Consider the following 19,234-nt stretch of genomic DNA (forward strand, 5'->3'; position numbering starts at 1 on the left):
GTCCTCGATGTGCAAGGAGAACAATAAAAAATGATGGAAAGAGTATACCGTGATGGCAAAGACAATGAAGTCCAGCAAGGATTCAGTAGGAAAAATGTCTCCCCCAAACTTGGATGCAAAAACCTAGTTTATACTAGCAAACGCGCATCAAATATCACATGGGATAAGCAATGCATACAGTTCAAAACAATATATAACATAATGCAAAGAAATATGAGATGAAACACTTTATAAAAGATAAAACATTTATAACCAAGCATAAGGGCCTACCGGTAGCACATATTTTTTAATTTTTGTGGTATGTGTTTTTTTTTTTTTTTTTTTTTTTTTTTTTTTTTTTAAAGAAATAAAGAAAAAGAACATGTATATACAACCTACAAAATAAATAAACAAATGGGCTAAGTTTAACGTCTCTAGTAAGACAAAATTCTACTGGAATTTTTTTTTTTTTTTTGTTATTTATTTAAAATAAATAAATAAAATAGAAAAAAAATTTTTTGACACCCATAAGTGTAAAAAGCATCCATAAAACACATGAATATGAGCAACAGAAGCCAAAAGCAATCATCAATGTATAAATTTATAGCAAAAGCATCAGTACAAAACATATATGGATGAATATAACCAAAATATATCACTTAAACCCAGAAATACAGGTTCACAAAATATCCATCTCTAAATCACAAAAATCTGGCTATAGCCATATAAAATCCCACCCACTCTAAATAGAAAAATCTGAATAGCATAAAATAGATAAAAGAAATCATGCATCAGGCAACAATGTGGAAGAGCGTGGGACACTCGATGAAATAATCTCAAGAAGATCCTATAGAATGCGCTGGGTAGTGGTGTGCTGCTATATAAGCTCAGCATGCTCGACTCGACGTTGCTCCTGAGAGTCAGCCAACTCAGTCCTCAACTGCACCACCATGGCATTGAACTCTGTCCTAGTCACCCCCGCAAACTCCTCTACATTTGGTGACACAGCCTGTGCTATCCATAACTAGCACCATCAGCAATCTGCTCCTCAGACCTCCAACAATGTCCGTAGCCATGGCATCTACATCCTCTTTATCACCTGCTGCCATGCCATCACTTTCCTTCTTGGCACTAGGCATATGAGAAAGGCTTAAGTTTCACTGTGCTAGCCCAAAAGTCACCCATGGAGCCTCAAAGATCTCATCATTATCAACCACGAAGCGCCGAAGGACAAGGAGCTGGGTAATAAGATACAGAAACGTGAGTTTCCATTTTTTCGCATTCGAATCCCCACTCGCCACTAAATGCTTCCAATATTTATGCATCTGGTTAAAGATGAGAGCTAGAACAGAAAACCATGCTCCAGTGTGGGTAGCATACAACGCTATTAAGAACTCTTGCCCCCGTTGTACCTTATGACCTATTGGATGAATATTCCGTTTCAGAACCGAATCGAAAAACCACATAGCCTTAGGTAGTGAGGACTTGCTGGCACAATTTTTCTTCTTCTTGTCACCATACTTCCCGGCACACATATCCTTAACAATAGAATGCACGGTAGGTTTTTCTGGGAACTTGCCAAAACGTAGCTTCCCATTCTCTGCTAGCAAGTCAGTGGGGCACAAATGTGGATACCCTAATGCCTGGGCTATGTCCAAGACACCAAAGTGAATTCGAACACCATCAATGGTTGTAGCTAATATTTCTGGTGCATCACTAAACCATTCCATATTCTGATAAAACAGGCACACAATACAGGGATATGCAACCTTTGCAGCTGGTCTAAAAAGGCAGGACAAACGCCTCCTTTCAAATTTTAACACTGCCTATTCAGTCGTGTTATTATGGCGAAACGTACCTTCAATGTCGAAGGTTGTCTCAAAATCCAGACGTTTGGTACGACACATGGCTTTGGCAGTCTCTTTGGAGGGTTTAAAACGTTTGGAAGAAAAAACACGAGTCATTTCTTAAAGATTGAACTATATGGGAATTAGTCCAAATTCAACGACCAATCTGCAATGACAAACCAAATTCTGCAACTCAACCAACAAAATTCAATAACCAAATTTCCCCAATCACCAATTGAAACTCCAAATAATTAACTAAATGAAGCACCCATGCACAATCCAAATTTAACAACCACCACAACCCAACACCCAATTTGGCCACTATGAATTTTTTTTCAAATCATCAATTCAACTTTCTTTTTTTTTTTTTTAAATCATCAATTCAACTTTTTCTTTTTTTTAAAAAAAAAACATCAATTCAACTTTTTTTTTTTTTTTTTTTTTAAATCATTAATCCAGAAATATATATATATATTTTTTTTAAATTATCAATTCAACTTTTTTTTTAAATCATCAATTTAGACTTTTGTAATCATCAATTGAAGTCCAAAACAAATCCCCAAAATTACAACCAAATTATTAACAACCCATTTCAAATCATTGTAACATTGCTGAAATTTTAATTTATTATTATTTTTTTTTTTAAAGACCTACAACCTATATTGCAAGGGAACTCAATCTAAAATGACCATTGCCAACAGCAGCCATGAATCATCACTTACCCGAATCGATTAATGCAAGCAAAGGAGAATGGCGACCCAATTAACAGTGGAATCTGGAACCCACCTCACAAAATCAGCAATTGGGGTTTTTGACAATGGAATCTGGAACCCAATTAACAACCCACAAAATCAGCAACTCACAAAATCAATTAATCGCAAGGAGATCGGAGAAGAAACCAGTCAAAATCGCCGAAGAGACCAGCCGCGATCGCTGGAGAAGAAACAGCCGCGATCGCTGGAGAAGAACAGCCCAGCCGCGATCAGAGAAGAACAGCAACTTATGAGTTCGCCAGAAAAGAACCCAGCCGGAATCGCTAGAGAAAACCAAATCAAAATCGCCGGAAGGACCCGCAACCCAGAATCACGGCCGGAGAGACATTACCCGCGACCTAAGGAAAAGGGAAGGGCGAAGAAAAGGGCACCGCTGTTTAAACGAAGCGAAGGCCGAGTCTCAAATAGTGAAGTGCGAACACCATGGCGCCGCGGAAGAGAAGAAGAAAACAGTGAGGGTTAGACGAAGAACTTGGGAGTGGAGGTTGAAGGTTGAGAGATTTGCGGGGAAGAGAAGACAGTGAGGAACGGATGAAGAGATTGATAGTGTGGATTTGGGTTAAGAGATTAGAGGCGAGAGATAGGAGAAGGGCAATGTGATGAGGTGCTCATCTCCTTAAGTGAGGGAGGGATCGATATTTTTAGACAAAAAATTGGCCCTTTACTAGAATGAGAAAGTGCAGACACAGATAAAAAGGGATCGATCCACGTGATTGGGGGATCGATCCACTAGGGCATTTTTTGTTGCTCTCTGCCAAGCATGGGATTGATCAATCCCTTTTATTTATTTTTTTTATTTTTTATTTTTTTAAACAAAGTAAAACTAAAAAGAAATATATACACAAAAATAAATTATATATAAAAATAATAATAATAATAATAATAATAATAATAAAATAAATTAGGATAAAATCAAATACCAACCTACACTACTCATTACAATTTTTTTTTATTTTGTTATTTATTATATAGATATATATATAAAAAGCAAAACTAAAAAGAAAAACATATACACAAAAATAAATTCTATATAAAAAATAATAATAATAATAATAATAAATTGTAATAAAATCAAATACCAACCTACACTATCCATTACAAAAATATATATATATATATTATTATTTTATTTTGTTATTTACATTTTTTTTTTGTTATTTTATATATATATATTAAATAAGCAACTAAAAAGAAATATATATACACTAAAATGAAATATATATATAAAAATAATAATAAAAAGAATAATAATAAAATAAATATAAAAAAAATTGAAATAATGTAACGACCCGGTCATTTGACTCCCTTTTCTTTTTCTTGAAATTTTACGAATGAATTTTTTTCGTTTAATTTTTTTTTCCTGAGCTCTGTTTCGTGTCGCTTAGTGTCATCTCGAGTGCTCGGAATCGGTTTCTGAGACTTTTTCATGTGAATTGACAACTTCGTTTGAGGACCGAGTCATTTTCACATTTTTACTTTTCGGACACTATGCACTATTTGTCTTTTTCCCTGTTTCGTCTTTTTTCCTATTCTGTCTTTTTCCCGTTTGTCACCTGTTTGGAAAAACCTCACTTTTCATGCTCGGAGTTAGTTTTTGACGTCACGTGCCTTCATCTTGAGTGGTTTTCTTGAAATACGTATCTTTATTTTTGCAAGAATGTACTCTAGTTGCTCTTGGTGCCCATAGGGGCATGAATGCACAATTCTTCAGAATCTTTTTCATTTCTTGGGCTGTTTTTCGTAAATATCTTTTGAAGATATTTTATTTCAGAGGTATCTAAGAAAATATCTTTTGGAAGATATTTTCATTCTGGGGTAGTTTCTCAGTTAACCCTTTTTGTAGGGGCCATTGTGCAATTAACGAAAGTTATTGCAAAATATCTCGTCTGGATCCTGGATCCTCGTACGGGATTCATTTTCACTTTTCGTCGACTCATAAATTCATAGAATTTCCTAATGGTCGTTTTTCTCCAGTTTCAGAGTTTCAGGACCCGGTTGCCGTTGAACTTGTTCGGGGCATCCCTTTCTTCTCGGGACTCAGTTTTCAACGCCGTTTAATTTTCTTATGAAGGATTAATTTTCCCGGTTGTCCATAACTTTGTTTAATCATGTGGCATGATAGAATATTACCCCTCGATATGTAAATTGTCATATATTAAATCTAGATTATTTGGACAAGTAATGAAGATTTTATTTAATATTTATCTTGAATAAAATATTAAATCATGTGGCCTTATCTAACTTTAAATCAACATGTGATAGCATATTATGTTAGGCCCTAGCATACTCTTCAATATAGATTAATTTGAGAGTAATCGGAGAAGTTTTGAAATATAGTAATATTTAATTAATTAGATTAATTAAATTGCTCCGAGTGTATTATTCACTCCATTGGAATTCCGACTTGATATTCGTGATGTGCATACCCTATAGTTTCACATATATTAAATCTAGAATATTTGATTGAGTTTTGAAACCTTTCATTTATTATTTTTTTTGTATTAAAGTTTGATACTCAAGACCGTAACTTGCATGAAATGTACTTGTAATGTGTTCTTAAATCAAGTTATGACATATTGTATAACATATATTAAATTGAGGTCATTTGGATGACTTTCAAAATCTAGAGATTTTAATTAAATGAAATAATTAAAATCCATTCAATGGTTCTATGCACTTGATTAAGTTTCTAACCTTGTATTCATGATTTCCTTGATAAGTTCCTTCACGTGTATTACATTGAGCATAATCGAATAAGTTTTGAAACTTATATTTATTCATTTCGTTTGTATGGAACTTAACTCACATAGTTGTGTCGTGTATGAAGTGAACTTGAAACTTGACATTAAACTTGGCCTTGACATGATCCTTGACATGCCTTGTTCGTAGAACATTTGGACTTACCATGTAACCTTGATAATTTAATCCCTGAAGTAGATTAAATTTCCTTTTATGTCTCCCTCGAGTTAATCATGCCTTGATATCACGTATCTAGACTTTTTGTATCTTGGTTTCATTAATGTGTTTAATGAACATGTTCATTTGTCTTGGAATGGTTTATGTACACGTGTTGTTTAGTATGCAACTGATATCATGTACGTTATACTTGTGGTATATTTGCTTCGATGGATTCCATGTGCTATTTATCTTGGTTGTGGTCTATATAAATGCACACTTTGATTTCTTGACATTTCACATGCCATCATAGTTGAGAACTTAGGGCATGTCTTGTGTGTTCCAAAATCTTGGTTGTGTATGATATGTGGTTAATGCATTTCTTGTATTTTGATACAATCTTGACTTACACAACTTGTTAATTTTGGAACTTGGGATATCAATCAGGAATTGACATAGCTAAGACTTGGTTCTAGTACGGGGGATTGTCCCTCTAAACTATAGTGCGCACTAGGGAAAGGTACCCATGAGTGAGTAGCCCTAAAGTGATCTCAAGAGTACGGTTTTAATCCGGGCGATATCCGAGTTTCTACATTGGTTGATTTCACTCTTTAAATTTCAAGTTGCTATTCCTTGAAGATTTAAACTTGTCGTGTATGTGAAATGCTCCAATCTTGTCTTATTGCATAGATTTTATGCTTTATCGTGATTTAACTCCTTAAATTTCAAGTGTTGTATTCCTTGAAGATTTAAGACTCTTTTCGTGTTGTATGGAAGATTCTATCTTTGTTTAAATGCATAGATATTATGCCTTACTCTTGATATAACTCTTTTCGTGTTTCATGGAATGTTCCATCCTTGTTTAGTTGCATAGATATTATGCTTTGTCATTGATTTGTTGTATTACTTCTATCGTGTTAATTGGAATGCTCCAATCTTGTTAATTGCATAGATATTATGCCTTGTTCTTGATTTCATATATCACTCCCAATCATGTTAATTGCATTTGATAATGTGATCCTTGTATTCTATCATCCTTCTTATCGTGTTCTTGGATTATCCCAACTCTGACTTGTTTCATATATGTATATATGTCATGATACTTGTTGCTTATACTCCATGATAGCTTAGGATGATACCTGAGTCTAATATTTGACATAGACGTTAGGTAGCATGAACCCTTTTGAAATATATCATGTTAGTCTTAAAAATCTCTAAAGAAATCGAGTCGATACATGCTCATCCCTTACGAATAAACTTGTTAGTCTTGTTTATTCACCCCGAAGTTACTGGGTGTTTTGTAGGTAAAGAAGCTTTGTTGTGGGATACACAACACTCTTAGACATGCTAGAAGTCTTGAAGTATTTTTTATGACATTGAATATGCACATGTTAGCATATCATGTTAGCTTTTGTTTATTTTGACAAAGCTTGTATCTTTTGATTTCATGTATGTAATGTGTACCTAAGTACACTCTTTACAATGTATTTTATATGTATGAGATGAGGCCGGAGGCCATTGACATGTATATTGAATTCTATGTATGTTTTAACTTCATGAAATATTATGAAAATATTAAAAAATGCCAAGTCATTATTTCACCATGGTTGCATCAGGTGTGGGAATTCCATTTTCATTCTTTCATAGGGTCTCATAAATCTTGTATGAAGTGTGGCAAAGAGCCATACGATCATTTGAAATCATTTGTCAATTTTTGTTTTTATGTTTTCCATTTCAAGTCCATTTTTGCCTTTTTGGCCGTTTGGGGGTCGGATTTTCCATCGGTCGTATTTTTAAGCCATGGACCACTGTAATGCATCCAAATAGGTAAGTTACGTTTGCGTGCATGATCGTTTTCAAGAAAAACCTCATCCTTGGTTATTTGAGCCTCTTGTGGACTCATTTTACAACTTTGTTGCATAATCTGATTTTAGGGTATCCTGGGGTTTTCCTTCAGGAAATAAATTCCGGTCTTTACATGGTCACTTAGAAAATATGATTTTAGTGGGGGTTTCTTCTTCGTATTTTTCCATAAAATGTCGTCTTGATACCGAAAATCCATCACAAAGTTCAGCTTCCAGTTTTCATTTAGCAACTTTTTAGACCCTCATGATCAGATTTCTTGGAGGGGCATTTTAGGCATCTTACAGTGAGTTTTTTTCATTTTCTCCCATGCTGTCGGGTAGAAAACTCGATTTTAGGTGGGGTTTCTTTTTCGTGTTTTTCCAGAAAAATTCTTTTGGTAGCCCGTTTTTGCTCTCAGTTGCGGGCAAATTTTGAAAAAAATTCATGTAGCAGCTTTTTGGGTCCATCTTGACCTATGCTGTTTAAGGGGCATTTTAGGGATTTTACATCTTGTTTTTTTTGGTTTCTTTTGCGATGTCGGGTAGAAAACATGATTTTATGGGGAGTTTCTTCTTCGTGTTTTTCCAAAAAAACTCGTTTAAAGGTCCGTTCTCAGCCTCAGTTCTGGGAAAAAAATCAAATGTTGCTTGCTGTAAAAACACTATTCCTGCCCAGATTTCTTACTCGGAAAATAAGTTAATTTTTTTTGAAACTTTAAGACTTCATATCTTCATCATCCGGACTCCAAATCAAGTGATTTTTGAGTCTAAGTTTATTAACTTTTGCTTGTCTATCCAACGGTATGTACGGTTGCATTCAATTCTCTCTGAAAGGACCATTTTACCCCTCACCAAGTACCATTATCGCATTGATTTGAAACCCAAAAGTCTAGTTTTTTGTAACTTTGACGTTTCATATCTTCTTCATACGGACTCCAAATCAAGAGATTCTTGAGTCTAGATTTATTAGTTTTTCCTTCTCTATCTAATGGTATTCTTAATTGCATCTGGTTTTGTCTAAAAAGACCAGTTTACCCCTTGTAATGTACCATTGCCGCACTTGTTTTAAAAACCCAAAAGTTTGATTTTATGAAACTTTGGAGTTTCATATCTTCTTCAACCGGATACCGATCATGTGACTCTTGAGTCCATCTTGGTTAGTTTTTTGTTGTCTTTCCAGTGGTGTGTTCAGTGGCACTGGAATCCATACTTTTAAAAATGACTATTTTGCCCCTGGGGGCTTATTTGTCATATTTTTGATCTTTTGCTTCTGCATCAGTTCTCATTGAGTTCCACGACCTCATGGAAGGTCACTTTGACTTCTTAGAGTCTTGTTTTCTGTTTTCGCTTCCGTATATCGGATCCGTTATTGGGTCAATCTTCGGTTCATCACAGGACATGCTGGCCTAAAAACCAGGGTCGTCACAGGTGGTATCAGAGCTCCTAGGTTCGAAAACCTTAGGACGACGAGTTTTGGGTGTATATCATGCTCACGTTGTTTTGCTTTGATGTGTCATTTGTATCTCGATAACATGTTTTGTTTGATAACATGTCTTGTATGATAACATGTTTACATGCTTAGGTGTTTTGAGACATCTATTATTTGTTAAGCATACGTTATGTGTATATATGCTCTTGATAACATTTTTTGATTTGATAACATGTCTGTTTACTTATGTGGCACCTTGAGTGTGACGACCCTGATTTTTAGGCCAGCGTGTCATGTGATGAACCGTAAGGATGATCCGATAACGGATCTGAATACGGAAGTGAAAACAGAAAACAAGACTCTAAGAAGTCAAAGCGACCTTCCATGAGGTCGTGGAACTCAACAAGAACTGATGCGGAAGTAAAAGATCGAAAATATGATAAATAAGCCCCTAGGGGCAAAATAGTCATTTCCAAAAATTATAGATTCAGGTTCCACCGAGCACAACGCTGGAAGGACAACGAAAAACTAATCAAGATGGACTCAAGAATCGCATGATTCAGAGTCCGAATGAAGGAGAAACGGCATGACGAAGAAAAACAAGCACTTAAAGCAAAAAGGGTAAACTGGTAATTATCCAAGAAAGACAGCGAAAAATTAGTCAAGTTCAAAAAAAAATTCACTTGAATCGGAGTCCGGACGAAGGAGAAAAACCCAAAAGAAGAATTGACGTCGCGGCGGCCCGACGAGGGGCCATGGCGCACACGGCACCCAAGCGCGAGCCCACCGGCGTGCATGCCGGCGCCCAAAGACATGGCTGGTGGCAGCCCTTGGCTGCTGCTACATTTTTTTTGATCTGCCCAGAACTGAGGCTTGAAACGGAGGTCAAAACAAGTTTTTCTGGAAAAATACGAAGAAGAAACCCCCCCCCTAAAATCGAGTTTTCTACCCGACTGTGCGGACGGAATCGAAAAAAACTCACTGTGAAATCCCCAAAATGCCCCTAGATCAGAACTGAACAAGAGGGTCATAAAGCTGTTAAATCAAAACTGGAAGCAGAAACTTCACGAGGGATTTCTGGTACCAAGACGACATTTTCTGGAAAAACACGAAGAAGAAACCCCCCTTAAAATCATATTTTCTATTCAACTATGTCAAAAGAAGAAAATAAAACTGATATGAAAGGTCCATAATGCCCCTAGATCAGAATATACAAAAAAAAAAAATGCGAAATGAATTCACAAGAGGCTCAAAACACAAACGATAAGGTTTTGCCTGGAAACGACTATGCATGCAAACGTAACTTACCTATTTGGAGGTGCTACAATGGTCCACGACTTAAAAATACCACCGATACAAAATTCGACCCCCCAACGGGCAAAAAGGCAAAAATAGAACTTGGAATGAAAACTCGGAATCCAAAAATACAAAACGGGATCAAATGACCATTTGGCCCTTGGCCACACTTCAAACATGATTAATAAACCTATGAAAGAATGAAAATGGAATTCCCACACCCGATGCAACCATGGTGAAGCAATGACTTGCGATTTTTCAAGGTTTTCATAAATTTTATGAAATTAAAAAGTTGCATAGAATACAATACACATGTCATTGGCCTCCGGCCTCATCTCATACATGTCAAATACATTGAAAGGAGTACACTTATGTACACATTACATACATGGAATCAAATATACATATTTTGACATATAAGTCTACAAAATGACATTTCATGCTAACATTTCCATGAAATGGAAACTTAAAAGCTACACGACATCCAAGGAATGCTAGGCTTCACGAACCAAGTCATCATACCTGAAATATGCCCCAGTATCGTAGGGGTGAGTAACATAAAGCTACTCGTAGGAGATGAGCATGCATCGACCTAGCATTTTACAAATTTATCACCTTAAGGTTAACATGTTAAAGGGGCTCATGCCACCTAACGTCTATGTCCAAGTGAGACTCAGGGAGCATCCTAAGCTACCTTAGAGTCTAAGCAATAAGAATCATGATATACATACGTGTATGAAACAAATCATGGTTGGAATAATCCAAATAACACGACAAGAAGAATGCTTGAGCATAGATTAACATGAATTGCATATTCAATACAATTTAACTAGGTCTAGAGTAATCCATACAATATGACAAAAGCATATTTGAATACAAGTTAACAAGAATCACATTATCCATGCAATTCAACAACAAAAGAGCATGTTATACAATGCAACAAGATTTAAGTTCTCAAAGCCATCAACTTAGAATCTAAAGCACAAAATAACAGTAGTGGTTCATGCCACCTAACGTCTATGTTATAAATGAATCAATAGGATCAATACTAAGCTTTATTAGAACGTCAAAACACGATTTTTAATATCGATGCAATTTAACCAACATTGGAACTTCCAATACAACGCATAAAGTATAATTTCACAAAGTTAACATCCTGTAACTTAAAATGGAACGACAAATAAGAAACAACAAGTTACAACATCATCTAGTTATCAACTTGAAAATGAAATGCGAAATCAAACAAAGTGGATACTTGGACGTCACGCCGGATCAGACCGACAACATAGTTACTTTAGGGTTACTAGCCCATGGGTAACCTCCGTACGTGCGCACTAGACCATATAGAGGGACTATCCCCCGTACAAGAACCACGTCCTAGCCATAGTCAAACAACGACATCCCTAAGTTTCTAAAATCAACAAGTTGTGCAACAACGCATATATCAACAGGAATATGCAAGATAATCAACTATCTACCAAGCACAACTAAATTTGAAAACTTATACAATACATGCTCTAAGTCCACAACTAATATGATGTGATGAATGTCAAATCTTCAGTGTGCGATTCGTTGCACGCTATGCATGAATGATGTTAAATACGAAGTATGCAAATCATTACACAAGGCAACAATATATTCAATAAGAAAAACATATTCTCATGAGTACAAACATAGTAACTATGTTATCCAATGTTCAAAACATAACCAAATGAATATACAACAAGTCTAAGTCCATGATTTGAATATAGAAACCACTTCTAAAACACAACTAGATCATGGAGCAAATTGATAGAATTTAAATAGATAAACACAATTAAATTCTCTAGATTTCCGATTCAATTTCAATTAACCTCAATTTAATACATGTTAAAGGGCATGGCAAGGTCGTCACCTATATCCATTTTAAAACTCAATTAGGTTATTGGAACAATAAAGTAGAACTCTAATTAAATCATGCTAATTTAATTACCAAGGTTCTAAAGCAACTTCAAATGGTCCACAATTAATATATATACTAGTAAACAAATCATGGCCAATACAAATATCAAGTTAAAATCTTAATTAAGCTAATGGGATCACAAAATAGATTTTAATTAATTCTTTTAATTAAAATCTCTAGATTTTCAAACTTAACCAAATGCTCTCAATTTAACATATCTTAGAGAACATGCCAAGCACTAATGTAATATCACATTACAAGCTTATTTCATGCAATTTATGACCGTGCGAATTAAACTTCCACTAAAGTTAAATATAAATTAAAAGTTGCAATTCTCATGCAATTAATCCCAATTTAATATATGTGAACAACTAAACCTAAGCTTAATTTTCTAGCATGCCACAATACAATTCCAAGTTGCATATATCACCATGAGGATTAAATCTTAAACATGGAATTTAATTAAATAAAAGATTTCAATACCTAACCAAATATTCTAAATCAAATATATGTGAAGCTATATGGCATGTAAATCAAGAATATCAAGTCGGAATTTAAATAGAGTGAATAGTGCACTCGAGGCAAATTAATTAATTTAATTAATTAATAATTACTAATTTTCAAAACACCTCCAATTACTTTCAAATTCAACTATGTTGAAAAGTATGCTAAGGCCTAATTTAATATGCTAACACATATTAATTTCAATCTAGTTAAGGCCATGTGAATTAATCTTTCACCTAAGATAAATATTAAATAAAATCTTTAATACTTATTCAAATGTTCCAATTTTAATACACGACAATGAGCATATCAAGGAGCAATATAAAATCATGCTACATGTTTAAACCAAGTCATGAGCAATCGGAAAAATTAGATCCCGTACAAGAAAAATAAATAATAAAATCTCTGGATTTTATATTTAATCATGCAAACAAGTAGTATAAGCATCACAAGCATGCTATATAACAAGAATTTAAACCTAGAACATCTCCTACCTCAATTTGAGATGAAAATCCCAAAGGCCCACCAAAATAAAAATGCTCCGAATTCGACGATACCAAGAGGTTTTGTCGGGGACAACACCGTTAACAAGAATCCGCAAGAATCCCCATGAAAATCATAACTTGACCTCAAAACCAAACTCAAGAAATGGTCAAAACTGAATTCTAATAAGGGGGAAAGGTAGAGCACGGCGAGGGGAACAACAAACGTTAAGGCCGAAGACTTTCCATTAAGGAAAAGTGAACCAAAAGAGGAGAGAGAAGATGGCAGCACCCCTTGGGCTGCCATGGGAGCTCCAGGTCGTGCATGAAGAGGGGAGAAGATGAAAAATGAAATATCTCACCCCCCTTTTATAGAAATCTCAAAAAGTGCCCCAAACGGGCCCCGCCGGGTCCGAAAAAGTAAAATTTGAGCAGACGGGCTCAAATGGAAAAACTTTGTGAACAAAAAAGATTCAAAATGATAAAATATGAATAACGGAAGAAACAACATCAAAAACTGAGTCCCGAACAAAAAGTTATGCCCAAAACAAGTTTGGTGAAAACGGGGGCCAGAAACCCTGAAACTGGAAAACATCGACCAGGAGGAAATTCCAAGAGTACACAACTCGATGAAATGTGAAAATGAATCCCGTACAAGGATCCAGGCTCAAACAAGACATTTTGCAATAACTTTCATTAATTGCATAATGGCCCCTCCAAAAAGTGAAAACTGCACTTATGACCCAAAATGAAAATATTTTCCAAAAATATTTTCTTAAAAACCCCTAAAATAAAATATCTTCAAAAGATATTTACGAAAAACACCCCAAAAAAAGAAAATAATTTCAAAGAACTTTGCATCCATGCCCCCTATGGACACCGGGAGCAACCAGAGTACTTTCTTGCAAAAGTAAAGATATGTATTTCGAGGAAACCACTCAAGATGAAGGCACGTGAAGTCAAAAACCAACTTCGAGCATGAGAAGTGAGGTTGTTCCAACAATGTGACATATGGGGAAAAGACAGAATAGGGAAAAGGACGAAAGGCGCATAGTGTCCGAAAAGTGAAAATGCAGAAATGACTCGGTCCTCAAAGGAAGTTGTCAATTCACATGAAAAAGTCTCAGAAACCAATTCTGAGCACTCGAGATGACACTAAGTGACACGAAACAGAGCTCAGAAAAGAAAATTAAACGAAAAAATCCATTCGTAAAATTTCAAGAAAAAGGAAAGGGAGGCAAATGACCGGGTCATTACATTGAGTAGATAGTTCATTACTATGTTGCATGCTAGCTGTTTACTTTTATGTCTGATTTTGATAGTGTCTCTTAGGATTTGTCGTATCCCTTGGATGCCTTCTTGTTTCACGAGTTTCTTCCTTGGATAGGATAAATTCATTCCGTAAGGACCCATGTAGGGAACTTTCTTGTCTGTTCAGTCAATCGATGCGAGTAAGGCTCTTATAAGTGTAGAATCGCAGTTCTTATCTGGTGGAGTGAGACGTGGGCCAGGAAGGCACCGTTTCATTTCCTTTTCCTTCATGGCTTCTAGATCTAAGGCCTTAAGCGTAATGGTGCCAGTGTCGTTGTTGTTAGAGTTTTGGGATTAGTTACCCCAACTCTCACAGATGCCTGGTTCCCGTGGTGCTTTTGGTAATGATCATTTCTGACATTGATGTCATTTGTATCGAAAAGTTCCCTTCTGGGGCACCTTATGAACTAGTGCCTTATACTGTCATGCTACCATACTGACGAGTAAGTGTGGGCGGGTTCTAGTTGTTATTCGTACTACCTTGCCACTCTTTTCTTTCACCGCGTTTTGACGTTTCGTTGTCTTGGGATTCTCTCTGTGGTTGACGTTGAGTTAACGTGCCAATTTGTATGAGGTGTTGTCTCAGTTCGTGTTTCGCATTCCTTTAGTTGATCTGAAAACTTCAGGATTTGTCCTTCAGTGCGTTGTGAGCTGTCATTTGATTTGACATTTTGTTCAGTCATTATTCTATTCTCTCTGGTATGTTCCTAATTTCGGGGACGAAATTCCTTTAAGAAGGGTAGGTTGTAACGACCCGGTCATTTGCCTCCCTTTCCTTTTTCCTGAAATTTTAAGAATGAATTTTTTCATTTAATTTTCTTTTTTGAGCTCTGTTTCGTGTCGCTTAGTGTCATCTCAAGTGCTCGGAATTGGTTTCTGAGACTCTTTCATGTGAATTGACAACTTCCTTTGAGGACCGAGTCATTTTCGCATTTTCACTTTTCGGATACTATGCACTATTTCGTCCTTTTCCCTGTTTCGTCTTTTTCCCTATTCTGTCTTTTCCTTGTTTGTCACTTGTTTGGAAAAACCTTACTTTTCATGCTCGGAGTTAGTTTTTGACTTCACGTGCCTTCATCTTGAGTGGTTTCCTCGAAATATGTATCTTTACTTTTGCAAGAAGGTACTCTAGTTGCTCCTAGTGCCCATAGGGACATGGATGCACAATTCTTCAGAATCTTTTTCATTTCTTGGGGTATTTTTCGTAAATATCTTTTAAAGATATATTTTATTTCAGGGGTATCTAAGAAAATATCTTTTGGAAGATATTTTCATTCTGGGGCAGTTTCGCAGTTAACCCTTTTTGTAGGGGCCATTGTGCAATTAACGAAAGTTATTACAAAATATCTCGTCTGGAGCCTGGATCCTCGTACGGGATTCATTTTCACTTTTCGTTGACTCATAAATTCATAGAATTTCCTTCTGGTCATTTTTCTCTAGTTTCAGGGTTTCTGGACCCGGTTGCCGTTGAACTTGTTTGGGGCATACCTTCTGCTCGGGACTCAGTTTTCAATGCCTTTTCTTCCGTTGTTCATATTTTCTCAATTTTGAATCTTTTTCGTTCACAGAGTTTTGCCGTTTGAGAGCGTTTGCTCAAAATCCACTTTTTCGGACCCGGCGAGGCCATTTCGGGATAGTTTTTGAGACTTACTATAAATAAGATGCCCTAAAGTCAAAAATCAGATTTTCGCTCATCTTCTCCACTCTCTTGGCCTGCAGCCATGGGAGCTCCTTGGCTACCACCCTTTCTCCTTCTCCTCCACTTGATTTCCTTGGTAGAAATCCTTCGGCCTTTACATTTATTGTTCCCCTCGACGTGTTCTACCATTCTCCCTTATTAGAATTTATTTCTGACCATTTCTTGAGTTTGGGTTTGATGTAAAATTGTGATTTTCATGGGGCTTCCTTCAGATTCATGTAGATCGTGTTGTCCCCGACAAAACCCTTCGGTTTCGGCGAATTCGGAACACTTTTTTTTCGGTGGGGATTTGAGGTTTTCATCTCAAATTGAGGTAGGGGGTGTTATAATTTAAATTCTTGCTATACTACATGCTTGTGATGCTTATACAACTTGATTACATGCTTGGATTCAAAATCTAGAGATTTTATTACTTATTTTTCTTGTAAAGGATTTAATTTTCCCGATTGTCCATAGCTTTGTTTAATCATGTAGCATGATAGAATATTACCCCTTGATATGTAGATTGACATATATTAAATCTAGATTATTTGGACAAGTAATGAAGATTTTATTTAATATTTATCTTGAATAAAATATTAAATCATGTGGCCTTATCTAGCTTTAAATCAACATGTGATAGCATATTATGTTAGGCCCTAGCATACTCTTCAATATAGATTAATTTGAGAGTAATCGGAGAAATTTTGAAATATAGTAATATTTAATTAATTAGATTAATTAAATTGCTCCGAGTGTACTATTCACTCCATTAGAATTCCGACTTGATATTCGTGATGTGCATGCCATATAGTTTCACATATACTAAATCTAGAATATTTGATTGAGTTTTGAAACCTTTCATTTATTATTTTTCTTGTATTAAATTTTGATACTCAAGGCCGTAACTTGTATGAAATGTACTTGTAATGTATTCTTAAATCAAGTTATGACATATTGTATAACATATATTAAATTGAGGTCATTTGGATGACTTTCAAAATCTAGAGATTTTAATTAAATGAAATAATTAAAATCCATTCAATGGTTCTATGCACTTGATTAAATTTCTAACCTTGTATTCATGATTTCCTTGATAAGTTCCTTCACGTGTATTACATTGAGCATAATCGGATAAGTTTTGAAATTTATATTTATTCATTTCCTTTGTATGAAACTTAACTCACATGGTTGTGTCGTGTATGAAGTGAACTTGAAACTTGACATTGAACTTGGCCTTGACATGATCCTTGACATGCCTTGTTCGTAGAACATTTGGACTTGCCATGTAACCTTGATAATTTAATCCCTTAAGTAGATTAAATTTCCTTTTATGTCTCCCTCGAGTTAATCATGCCTTGATATCATGTATCTAGACTTTTTGTATCTTGGTTTCATTAATGTGTTTAAAGAACATGTTCATTTGTCTTGGAATGGTTTATGTACACATGTGTTGTTTAGTATGCAATTGATATCATGTACCTTATACTTGTGGTATATTTGCTTCGATGGATTTCATGTGCTATTTATCTTGGTTGTGGTCTATATAAATGCACACTTTGATTTCTTGACATTTCACATGCCATCATAGTTGAGAACTTAGGGCATGACTTGTGTGTTCCAAAATCTTGGTTGTGTATGATATGTGGTTAATGCATTTCTTGTATTTTGATACAATCTTGACTTGCACATCTTGTTGATTTTGGAACTTGGGATATCAATCAAGAATTGACATGGCTAGGACTTGGTTCTAGTACAAGGGATTGTCCCTCTAAATTATAGTGCGCACTAGGGGAAAGGTACTCATGGGTTAGTAGCCCTAAAGTGATCTCAAGAGTACGGTTTTAATCCGGGCGATATCCGAGTTTCCACATTGGTTGATTTCACTTTTTAAATTTCAAGTTGCTATTCCTTGAAGATTTAAACTTGTCGTGTATGTGAAATGCTCCAATCTTGTCTTATTGCATAGAATTTATGCTTCATTCGTGATTTAACTCCTTAAATTTCAAGTGTTATATTCCTTGAAGATTTAAGACTCTTTTCATGTTGTATGGAAGATTCTATTCTTGTTTAAATGCATAGATATTATGCCTTACTCTTGATATAACTCTTTTCGTGTTTTATGAAATGTTTCATCCTTGTTTAGTTACATAGATACTATGCCTTGTCATTGATTTGTTGTATTACTTCTATCGTGTTAATTGGAATGCTTTAATCTTGTTAATTGCATAGATATTATGCCTTGTTCTTGATTTCATGTATCACTTCCAATCATGTTAATTGCATTTGATAACGTGATCCTTGTATTCTAGCATCCTTCTTATCGTGTTATTGGATTATCCCAACTCTGACTTGTTTCATATATGTATATATGTCATGATTCTTGTTGCTTATACTCCATGATAGCTTAGGATGATCCCTGAGTCTAATCTTTGACATAGACATTAGGTAGCATGAACCCTTTTGAAATATATCATGTTAGTCCTAAACATCTCTAAAGAAATCGAGTCGTTGCATGCTCATCCCCTATAAATAAACTTGTTAGTCTTGTTTATTCACCCCGAAGTTACTGGGTGTTTTGCAGGTAAAGAAGCTTTGTTGTGGGATACACAACACTCTTAGACATGCTAGAAGTTTTGAAGTATTTTTGATGACATTGAATATGTACATGTTAACATATCATATTTGCTTTTGTTTATTTTGACAAAGCTTATATCTTTTGATTTCATGTATGTAATGTGTACCTAAGTATACTCTTTATAATATATTTGATATGTATGAGATGAGGCCGGAGGCCATTGACATGTATATTGAATTCTATGTATGTTTTAACTTCATGAAATATTATGAAAATATTGAAAAATGTCAAGTCATTGTCTTACCATGGTTGCATCAGGTGTTAGAATTCCATTTTCATTCTTTCATAGGGTCTCATAAATCTTGTATGAGCGTGGCTAAGGGCCAAACAGTCATTTGAAATCATTTGTCAATTTTTGTTTTCATGTTTTCCATTTCAAGTCCATTTTTGCCTTTTCGGCCGTTGGGGGGTCGGATTTTGCATCGGTGGTATTTTTAAGCCATGAACCTTTGTAGCACGTCCAAATAGGTAAGTTACGTTCGCGTGCATGATCGTTTTCAAGAAAAACCTCATCCTTGGTGATTTGAGCCTCTTGTGGACTCATTTTACAACTTTGTTGCATAATCTGATTTTAGGGTATTCTGGGGTTTTGCTTCAGGAAATAAATTCTGGTTTT

The 19,234-nt window shown here is 35.4% G+C and overlaps 1 protein-coding gene across 1 annotated transcript; it reads right to left on the minus strand.

The window, feature by feature from the left end:
• Positions 1 to 551: 551 nt before the first annotated feature.
• On the minus strand, positions 552 to 3,312 carry LOC132303442 (uncharacterized). The gene is made up of 2 exons (XM_059800697.1): positions 2,549 to 3,312; positions 552 to 1,992 (listed from the first exon to the last, which is right to left on the minus strand). Exon 2 carries the CDS (start codon positions 1,707 to 1,709, stop codon positions 1,137 to 1,139), a length of 573 nt encoding a protein of 190 aa, XP_059656680.1. The 5' UTR covers positions 1,710 to 1,992; positions 2,549 to 3,312; the 3' UTR covers positions 552 to 1,136.
• Between the last annotated feature and the right edge of the window lie 15,922 nt (positions 3,313 to 19,234).

This window comes from Cornus florida, unplaced genomic scaffold (assembly GCF_030987335.1).
Source record: "Cornus florida cultivar Cherokee Brave unplaced genomic scaffold, ASM3098733v1 CherokeeBrave_3.0.0_Hap2_Chr04, whole genome shotgun sequence".
Lineage (NCBI taxonomy): Eukaryota > Viridiplantae > Streptophyta > Magnoliopsida > Cornales > Cornaceae > Cornus > Cornus florida.

What these genes read in the sequence shown, in the direction of transcription:
- LOC132303442 (XM_059800697.1), bottom strand. Translation starts at nt 1,709, where the DNA reads ATGGAATGGTTTAGTGATGCACCAGAAATATTAGCTACAACCATTGAT.